Source organism: Eriocheir sinensis, chromosome 50 (genome assembly GCF_024679095.1).
Source record: "Eriocheir sinensis breed Jianghai 21 chromosome 50, ASM2467909v1, whole genome shotgun sequence".
Classification (NCBI taxonomy): Eukaryota; Metazoa; Arthropoda; class Malacostraca; order Decapoda; family Varunidae; genus Eriocheir; species Eriocheir sinensis.
The window spans coordinates 500,414-510,413 of record NC_066558.1 but is presented as its reverse complement, the minus strand read 5'-3'; the positions used below and the strand labels follow the sequence as shown (position 1 = coordinate 510,413).

At 41.3% G+C, this 10,000-nt stretch overlaps 2 protein-coding genes and 2 long non-coding RNA genes across 11 annotated transcripts in view; 2 read left to right on the top strand and 2 right to left on the bottom strand.

Moving 5' to 3' along the window:
• The window catches only part of LOC126982084 (uncharacterized), a 1,005-nt gene extending 593 nt beyond the window's left edge, over nt 1–412 (bottom strand). The window contains exons 1-2 of the long non-coding RNA XR_007734527.1: nt 307–412; nt 1–224 (exon numbers count right to left, since the gene is read on the bottom strand). The exon at nt 1–224 is cut by the window's left edge and continues 69 nt beyond it. This is a non-coding gene — a long non-coding RNA (uncharacterized LOC126982084). The remainder of the gene's footprint in view (nt 225–306) is intronic.
• Nucleotides 1–2,472, top strand: part of LOC126982078 (neuronal calcium sensor 2-like) — a 60,323-nt gene extending 57,851 nt beyond the window's left edge. For all 3 annotated transcript variants that reach the window (XM_050833808.1, XM_050833806.1, XM_050833807.1), the window contains one exon: nt 415–2,472. In XM_050833808.1, coding sequence (XP_050689765.1) covers nt 415–597 — 183 coding nt within the window. In that variant the 3' untranslated portion in view covers nt 598–2,472. The remainder of the gene's footprint in view (nt 1–414) is intronic.
• LOC126982079 (neurocalcin homolog) overlaps nt 1–10,000 on the top strand; it is a 106,099-nt gene that overhangs the window by 83,751 nt on the left and 12,348 nt on the right. The gene's annotated exons all lie outside the window — the stretch shown is intronic.
• Nucleotides 2,381–10,000, bottom strand: part of LOC126982081 (uncharacterized) — a 9,254-nt gene continuing 1,634 nt past the window's right edge. Inside the window, exons 1-4 of the long non-coding RNA XR_007734524.1 lie at nt 6,481–10,000; nt 6,075–6,378; nt 4,711–5,806; nt 2,381–4,590 (exon numbers count right to left, since the gene is read on the bottom strand). The exon at nt 6,481–10,000 is cut by the window's right edge and continues 1,634 nt beyond it. This is a non-coding gene — a long non-coding RNA (uncharacterized LOC126982081). The remainder of the gene's footprint in view (nt 4,591–4,710; nt 5,807–6,074; nt 6,379–6,480) is intronic.

Sequence of the window (10,000 nt, the reverse complement as noted above, 5' to 3'; positions counted from 1 at the left end):
TGATGGTAGTGTGACCCTTCTGTACCATGAACCTAAGAAACACACATTTGACAAGGCTTTCGTAGGCGTTGTGGGCATTTCTAGGGGTAGTTTAATGACCCTGGTGGTAGTGTGACCCTTCCGCTGTACCACGAACCTAAGAAACATACACTTGACAAGGCTTTCATGGGCGTTTCCTGATACCTGCATTCCCATATATCCATGTTTCCCTCGTGACCTTTGACCTGACTCCCTCTCCCTCTCCCCGCAGGCTATATATGACATGCTAGGCACCAACTCTTCTTTCTCTTCTTCGTAACCTTTGACCTGACTGTCTCTCCCTCTCCCCGCAGGCTATATATGACATGCTAGGCACCAACTCTTCTTTCTCTTCTTCGTAACCTTTGACCTGACTGTCTCTCCCTCTCCCCGCAGGCTATATACGACATGCTGGGCACCAACTCCGCCAGCCGCCCCGCCGACAGCGCCGAGGAGCGGGCCAAAGCCATATTCTCCAAGATGGACGAAAACAATGACGGGAACCTGACCCAAGAAGAATTCCTCAAGGGCTGTTTGCTTGACGAGGAGCTGAGCAAGATGCTGACCCCGGGGGCTTAAAGTGACCCTGGGGGAGTTGAGATTCACCCTGGGGCTTAATACTCCTTTCAACCCTTTCCCCCGGCCCCCCTCAGCACAACCACCACGGGGCCTGTCCTATCCCCAGCATCTCCCACAGGGGTGTAATCTTCCCCTGGGGGATTAGAGATTTACCCTGGGGCTTAATACTCCTCTCAATCCTTATCCTGCCCCCTCCCCATCACACCACAGGGGCTTTTTCTACCCCCACCATATTACCCTTCGGGCTAAATCTTCCCCTGGGGGCATAAAGACTTACCCTGGGGCTTAATACTCCTGACCTTTCCCCAGCCCCCTTCCCAGTCCCCCCAGCACACCACAGGGGCTTTTTCTACCCCCATTATCCTCCCACAGGGGCCTATTCTTACCCCGGGGGCTGAATCGACCCTGGGGGACTTTGCGATTCACCCTGGGGCTTAATACTCTTTCCAAGCCTTCTCCAGCCCCCTTCCCAGTCCCCCCAGCACACAACAGGGGCTTTTTCTACCCCCAGCATTTACCACAGGGGCTATATCTTACCCTGGGGGCTAATCCTCTTTCTCACTCTCGCTCAGCCCCCATAGACCAACTTTCTCAGCCCCCCAGCACAACACAGGGGCTTTTTCTACCCCCCAGCATCTCCCACAGGGGCTAAATCTCACCCTGGGGCTTAATACTCCTTCAGACCCTTCCCCAGCCCCCCCACACAAGCCCCCTCTCATCACCTGGCTCAACTCTTTCTGTGGTAGACCCATTTTTCAGCCCCTCTCATCACTCAGACCCCTTTCACTCAGCCCCACAAAACAGCCCCCATTTTCAAACAGCCCCCCACAGAAGCCCCCTCTCATCATCCGGGTCAACTCTTTATGTGGTAGACCCATTTTTCAGCCCCCTCACTCAGACCCCTTCCATTCAGCCCCCAAAACAGCTCCTTCATTGCCTACTACTACTACTACCATTACTACTATTACTACTACTACTAGCCCTATTTCAGCCCCATTTCAGCCCCCACCTCTCACCATGCCACAAATTATCACAGCATTCTCAGCCCCCTACACAAACCTCACTGCCCCTCACAACAGCCCCTTACAATAGCTCCCCCCCCACCCCACCCCACCCCCCCCACCTCCAACTCAGCCCCTTCCTCTGTATCATATATTAGATAGGCCTTGAAACATTTTAGACCATTGATTGCAGTCCCCTACTACTACTACTACTACTACTACTACTACTACTACTACTACTACTACTAATCTCTCATTCATTCAGTCAGTCAGTCACGATGTATTCTCTCTCTCTCTCTCTCTCTCTCTCTCTCTCTCTCTCTCTCTCTCTCTCTCTCTCTCTCTCTCTCTCTCTCTCTCTCTCTCGCTCTCTCGTGTGTGTGTGTGTGTTTGTGTGTGTGTGTGTGTGTTCCTACGTTGGTTTCGCTGTTAGATAGATAGATAGATAGATAGTTATGAAAGAAAGAGTTGTATAAGTGAATTACTACTACTTCTACTACTACTACTACTACTACTACTACTACTGCTGTCTGTCTGTCTGTCTGTTAAAATGCCATACAACGACCATACAGTAGGATATGCCCCTCCTCCTCCTCCTCTTCCTCTTCCTCCTCCTCCTCCTCCTCCTCCTCCTCACACAAAGCCACTATATATGCATTTAAATAAGGTCTCAATTATTATTATTATTATTATTATTATTATTATTATTATTATTATTATTATTATTATTGTCAATACTTGTCATTTTCGTGTATGTCTGTGTTGTAAGTTTTAGATAAGTATTCTCTCTCTCTCTCTCTCTCTCTCTCTCTCTCTCTCTCTCTCTCTCTCTCTCTCTCTCTCTCTCTCTCTCTCTCTCTCTCTCTCTCTCTCTCTCTCTCTCTCGCTCTCTCTATCTCTGTCTGTCTGTCTAGCTATATTACCCTGTGTGTGTGTGTGTGTGTGTGTGTGTGTGTGTGTGTGTGTTGGCTAGCGTCACAAATCTCATTCATGCACAAACTCATTCCATCTCTCTCTCTCTCTCTCTCTCTCTCTCTCTCTCTCTCTCTCTCTCTCTCTCTCTCTCTCTTGAAGCCAAAACTAGAAGGGATGACCAGTTTGTACGCACTGATCCCAATTAGTACTCTCAGCAGAGGATATACAGAGGAATAAGGATGTGAAGTTAAGTTATAAAAATCAAAATTCAACTTAAAATTATGAGACGTTTTTCAGTTTTGAGTTTTGAAAAAATGACGAAAATATCAAGTTTTGAGTTCCAGTAATAGGATTTTTTTTTTCATTTATTTTTTATTCATTTTTCGATACGTAATGTCGAAACCACCTTCTTTTTTTTCTTTTCTTCATCAACTCAAAAAAATGTCAAATTACGTCACAATTTCTCATATCTTTCATTCATTATTTATTTATTTTTCAATACGTAACATCGACAGCACTTTTTTTTTATTTCGTCAACTCAAAAAAAAAAATTGAATTACGTCAATTTCTTTTTTTTCCACTCATTTATTTTTTTTCTAATCCGTAAGACACTTTTTTTTTATTCTCTGTTTCGTTTCGACTCAAAAAAAATCAAATTACATCACAATTTCTCATTTTTTGGGGAGTTTGAGTTTTTTTAGTTCGAATATATACGTATAAACCTCTTAACGTAATCTTGCGTTTACGTGACGTGTGTTCGTGTGTCAGTTAACATTCCGAAAGCAACCATCTCTCCTCTGACGTGTGTGTTCGTCCGTCAGTCAACCATCCGAGCGCAATCCATCCCTCCTCTGCTGTGTGTTAGTTTGTGCGTGTGTCAGTGCGTAGAGGTCGGCTTCCCTACGTAACACTCCACATTCCACTTCCTTCGAGTCATTCCACCTTTACGAGTGCCTCTGGAGTCGATTGGTGCCTCTCGGTGTCTGTCTGTCTGTCTGTCTGTCTGTAAATTTGTCTGTCTGTGGGTTATGTCTCTCTCTCTCCCTCTCTCTCTCTCTCGCTCTGTCTCTCTCTCTCTCTTTCATTGCATATCTTTTGTATCTGGTTTTGTTATCTCTCTCTTGCTTTTGATCTCTCTCTCTCTCTCTCTTGCTCTCGCTCTTGCTCTCTCTCTCACTTTTACGTTCATCAAAATTTTTAGCCATAGGGGTATGCAAAGAATCACATGTTATCTCCTCCTCCTCCTCCTCCTCCTCCTCCTGCTCCTCCTCCTCCCCCTGCACCCCCCCCTCACCCTTCTGTGATATAGTTGTTTCTCTTGGTCCGACGGAGGTGTGGGAGCGAGCGCCGGCCAGGACAGTCTCGGAGTTGCCAGTTGTGTTTTTTGCTCGCCTCGGAAAATCAGAAAAAAATGTTAATTGGGGAAGCTGAAGTGAATGTAAAAGTGGGTCATCGGGAAAACTGATTACGGATATTTCCACTGTGTTATTGCAGTTTCTCTAATGATTCAGGGCAGACTATGTAATTTTTGTTATTTCACGACACAGCTGTTCGTAGGTGAAGAAATAGTTACGCTTGGGATCAGAGTTGATGTGTGGGAGATATTGACATTCGTAGTAAAGGAAAAAATTATAATGTGAGTTTGAGGTTATCTATGGAAGGCAAGCAGAAAAATGTTGTTCTCAGAAAGTTTGAGTTGAAAAATATGTGTAGTTGTCAGAATGAACAACTGAAAATACATTGATACAAAACTATGTACTTATAAAATCTGTTTAATTCTTGTGCTGCTGTAAGGAAACACTTATGAAGGACAGTGTTACCAATATTTTAAAACACATTTTGGTACATTGTTTTACTCTTGACTTTGAAAATGGATCTACTTAAAAAATCTGTTTAATTCTTGTGTTGGGGTAAGGAAACACTTATGAAGGACAGTGTTCCCAATATTTTAAAACACTTTTTGGTACATTGTTTTACTCTTGACTTTGAAAATGGATCTACTTAAAAAATCTGTTTAATTCTTGTGCTGCTGTAAGGAAACACTTATGAAGGACAGTGTTCCCAATATTTTAAAACACTTTTTGGTACATTGTTTTACTCTTGACTTTGAAAATGGATCTACTTAAAAAATCTGTTTAATTCTTGTACTGCCGTAAGGAAACACTTATGAAGGACAGTGTTGCCAATATACCAGAACATCTTTTGGTACATTGTTTTACTCTTGACTTTGAAAATGGATATATACTAAAAAAATCTATTTAAATCTCAGACTATTGTAAGTATTTATGGATGTGAGGCATTTCTTGACATTTCTTGATGATGATTCACTTTTTTTAGTCAACTCAATTTTCCAGTTTACTCAACTTAGGCGAGTGCTACAAGGTCTGTCTGCTGATGACTCACTGTTTTGAGTCAGTTCAGTTTCCCTGTTTACTCAACTTAGGCGAGTGCAGCGAGATCTGTTTGTCAATGATTCACTGTTTTGAGTCGGTTCAGTTTCCCTGTTTACTCAACTTAGGCGAGTGCTACAAGGTCTGTCTGCTGATGACTCACTGTTTTGAGTCAGTTCAGTTTTCCAGTTTACTCAACTTAGGCGAGGTCTGTCTGTCTGCCTGGGCTCGGTCTGGGTCTTGGCCTGGCCGGCGCTCCCCCCCACAGTTGTAGCTACACTTGTGTCACTCCTGAAAGCAATGATTCGTTCCGTCTTTTGTACCGAACAAAACCCGACAAGTCCTGGACCAATGGTTGGCGTGTGTCGTGTTGACTGCACAAAAAAAGGTTATTATTATTATTATTATTATTATTATTATTATTATTATTATTATTCCGTAGCTCTATTGTAATGTATCGGAGTTTCCGTGACTTGCGTGCGTAGCGATTCCAGCGGCGAAGAGGTTTTTATATAATGTGCTTTTATTTAAGATGTGGCGGGCGTGTCTCGGGGCGTTGGTGTGTGCGTACGTGCGTGTGTGTGTGTGGGTGGGTGTTTTCGTCAACTAAAAAAATCAGATTTGCATTTTTTCTTTTCCTTAAGTTGTTTTGTTTTTTGAATTGGTAACATTGACACCTTACTTTTTTTTCCTTTTTGCTTCCTCAGTCCAAGAAAATCGAATTCCATCACAATTTTTCATTTTTTTCATTCATTTTTTATTTCTTTTTCAATACGTAATGTCAACACCACCTTCGTTTTTATTTATATTTCATTAACTCAAAAAAAAATTGAATTACATCACAATTTCTCATTTTTTTCATTCATTTTTTATTTCTTTTTCAATACGTAATGTCGACACCACCTTCGTTTTTATTTATATTTCATTAACTCAAAAAAAAATTGAATTACATCACAATTTCTCATTTTTTTTAGTTCATTCAATTTTTTTCATTCTTAGATTTTTTTTTCATTTTTTTTAATTACGTCAATTTCTCATTTTTCTCATTCATTCAATTTTTTTTCTAATTTCTATTTCTTTTTATTAACTCAAAAAAAAATTGAATTACGTCAATTTCTCATTTTTTTAATTCGTCTTTTATTTCTTTTTCAATACGTAATGTCAACACCACCTTCGTTTTTATTTCTATTTCATTAACTCTAAAAAATCAAATTACATCACAATCTCATTTTTTTTAGTTCATTCAATTTTTTTTCTAATTCTTAACGATCCTTTTTTTTCTTTGTTTCGTTTCGACTAAAATTTTTTTTTTAATTACGTCAATTTCTCATTTTTCTCATTCATTCAATTTTTTTTCTAATTTCTAATGACTTTTTTTTTCTTTGTTTCGTTTCGACAAAAAAAAAAATCGAATTCCGTCACAATTTCTCATTTTTTTCATTCATTCTTCATTTCTTTTTCAATACGTAACAACACTTTTTTTCTTTGCTTCATTTCGTCTCAAAATAAATCTAATTACGACACAATTTCTCATTTTTTCATTCATTCTTCATTTCTTTTTCAATACGTAACGACACTTTTTTTCTTTGCTTCGTTTCGTCTCAAAATAAATCTAATTACGACACAATTTCTCATTTTTTTCATTCATTCTTCATTTCTTTTTCAATACGTAACGACACTTTTTTCTTTGCTTCATTTCGACAAAAAAAAAATCTAATCACGTCACAATTTCTCATTTTTTCCATTCATTTTTTATTTCTTTCAATATGTAACACCAACCCCCACACCCTACCCCCCCCCCACACACACATACGCACAAACCAACGCCCCCGAACCCGCGCCCCGCCACTCTAACCTTCCCCCGAGTGTGCGTACGTAGCGTCCCAATCATCATCATCCTAAGTGTCGATTACAATATTCTTAAGTATGCGTAGGAGGAATTTTCCTGTCCAAGTAAGTCTTATGGTACCTTTGTTTTCCTTGCTTTGCTTGGCTCAATTTGTAGTAGACAATCTGCACAAATATGGTAACACTCTAGGGTGCGGCGGGCGGCTCGGTGTGACGGCAGGCCCCCATCTCTCTCTCTCGTAGCGGTCGTAGTGACGGGGAGACTCGCTGCGGAGGATTGACGTGGCAGAAAAGAAATCGCTTGGGAATTTGTGAAGAAAAGGGAGAGTTTTGCTCTGGTGAATTGAGGAGAGGAGGAGAGGGAAAAGAAATCACTTTGGAAACTATGAAGGAAAATTAGAATGTTTTGCTACAGTGAATTAAGGAGAGGGAAAAGAAATCACTTGAGAATTTATGAAGAAAAGAGGGAAGGTTTTGATATGGTGATTTGAGGAGAGGAGGAGAGAGAAAAGATATCACTCAAGAAACTATAAAGGAGGGAAAAGAAATCGCTTGGGAATTTATGAAGAAAAGAGGGAAGGTTTTGCTATGGTGATTTGAGGAGAGGGAAAAGATATCGCTTGGAAAATTGTAAAGGATAATGGGAGAGTTGCTCGGAGAATTGGTGAGACGGAAAAGATATCGCTTGAAAAATTATAAAGAAAAGATTTAAGTGTTGGAAAAGGAATCGCTTGAGAAATTATAAAGAAAAGATTTAAATGTTGGAAAAGGAATTGTTTGAGAAGTTCCAAAGATGTAGGAGGGAGTGTTGAATTCTCTTACGGAAAATAAATCACTTGGGAAATCATAAATAAAAATGTGAAAGTATTGTTATGGAAAAGTTAGGAGAGGGAAGGAAAAGAAATCACTTGGGAAATCATAAATAAAAATGTGAAAGTATTGTTATGGGAAAGTTAGGAGAGGGAAGGAAAAGAAATCACTTGGGAAATCATAAATAAAAATGTGAAAGTATTGTTATGGGAAAGTTAGGAGAGGGAAGGAAAAGAAATCACTTGGAAAATCATAAATAAAAATGTGAAAGTATTGTTATGGGAAAGTTAGGAGAGGGAAGGAAAAGAAATCACTTGGGAAATCATAAATAAAAAATGTGAAAGTATTGTTATGGGAAAGTTAGGAGAGGGAAGGAAAAGAAATCACTTGGAAAATCATAAATAAAAAATGTGAAGGTATTTTTCATCCTCCGCCAAGTCCCAATTTCACAGGAGCACAATTTAACCCATTTTCTTGCTTATTTTCCCATTAAACTGTAAAAAGAAAGAGAGGGAGAGAGAAAGAGAAATGCTATATCACAATTTAACATCCTCTCCGCCAAGTCCCAATTTCACAGGAGCACAATTTAACCCATTTTCTTGCTTATTTTCCCATTAAACAGCATCCCATTCCACAAAAAACACACACGGATGCCAAGGTTCAATAACATTCCATCGGTCATTCCGCAACTCAATTCTCTGAGCAGTTATTCCCTTCCGAGATCGCAGGGAGCCGTGTCATGCCGAGCCGATCGCCGCACGTAACTGTAAATACTGTACTAGCCGGGGGGACCCTTGCCTCGCCCCCACCCTTGTATCGACCAGGGGGGGCAGGGGCTGGGGCTGGGGGAAACACAAACCCTGGGGGAGTCTTGACGCGAGAGGGTGCGAGGGAGCGAGACATTCCCCCCTTAGAAATCTTTTTAGGGACTTTTGGTAATTTGAAACCCCTGGGTGATACTGGGGAATACATCAACCCCTGAGGGAATGCAATGGCCCCAGGGTACTACAGGCCCCTGGGGAGTACCTGGCGGTCCTTTACAAGCATTGAGAACCACTTGGGAATATTTTAAGGGTATGAGAAACCCCTGGGTGATACTGGGGAACACGTCAACCCCTGAGGGAATGCAATGGCCCCAGGGTACTACAGGCCCCTTGGGGAGTACCTGGTGGTCCTTTACGAGCATTCAGAACCCCTTGGGAATACTTTTAGTGGCCCCAGGGTAATATAGACCCCTGTGAGTGTCTCAGCCCCCAGCGCCAGCCCCGCCCCGCCCCCTCCCAGCCCCTACTGTCACTAACGACGGGGGAATTTTACCCCGTGGGGCGAGCGCTTAGAATCTTACCAGTAATAATAATAATGTTACGATGATGATAATACTTACTGATAATGTTAATGATAATGATAACTTTGATTACTACTACTACTACTACTACTACTACTACTACTACTACTTCTACTACTTCTACTTCTACCGAAACCGCCTGTGGTGAGCGTGTGTTTACTTTACTAGCTCAAATGACAACTATTCTCTCTTGTGTGCGTGTTTGTGTGCGTGTGTGTGTGTGAAAAAATGCTTACAGAGTGTGTGCGCCAGTTTGTACGCGCCTGACCAATTTGTACGCACCCGCTGTCCCTGTTTGAGCGAGCGGCGCCCCATTTAGTACGCACCATGACCATAATAATAATAATAATAATAATAATAATAATGATAATTGCTCTGGAAGGAAAGGGAAGGAGAGAAAGGAAAGTAGAAAAAGAGATTAAAATAAACATATGTAGATTTTGTAAAGGAAAGGAAAAAAGAAGAAAAAGAGATTAAAATTAACATATGTAGATTTTGTAAAGGAAAGGAAAAAAGAAGAAAAAGAGATTAAAATTAACATATGTAGATTTTGTAAAGGAAAGGAAAAAAGAAGAAAAAGAGATTAAAATAAATATATGTAGATTTTGTGAAGGAAAGGAGAGAAAAAAAAGGTGAATTTGGGAAGAGAAAAAGGAGAAAAAAAAAAAAAAGAGTGAATTTTGGAGAGAAAGAAAACAAAAAAAAAATCTGGCATCAAAATAACCGCATATGAATTTTAAGAAAGAACAAAACAACATTATAAAATTTCCTCTACAATAACACCCAACAGCACCCTATGCGTACAGAGTGGTCCGCTGCGTACAGAGTGGTCCGCTGCGTACAGAGTGGTCCGCTGCGTACAGAGTGGTCCGCTGCGTACAGAGTGGTCCGCTGCGTACAGAGTGGTCCGCCGCGTACAGAGTGGTCCGCTGCGTACAGAGTGGTCCGCTGCGTACAGAGTGGTCCGCCGCGTACAGAGTGGTCCACCGCGTACAGAGTGGTCCGCTGCGTACAGAGTGGTCCGCTGCGTACAGAGTGGTCCGCTGCGTACAGAGTGGTCCGCTGCGTACAGAGTGGTCCGCCGCGTACAGAGT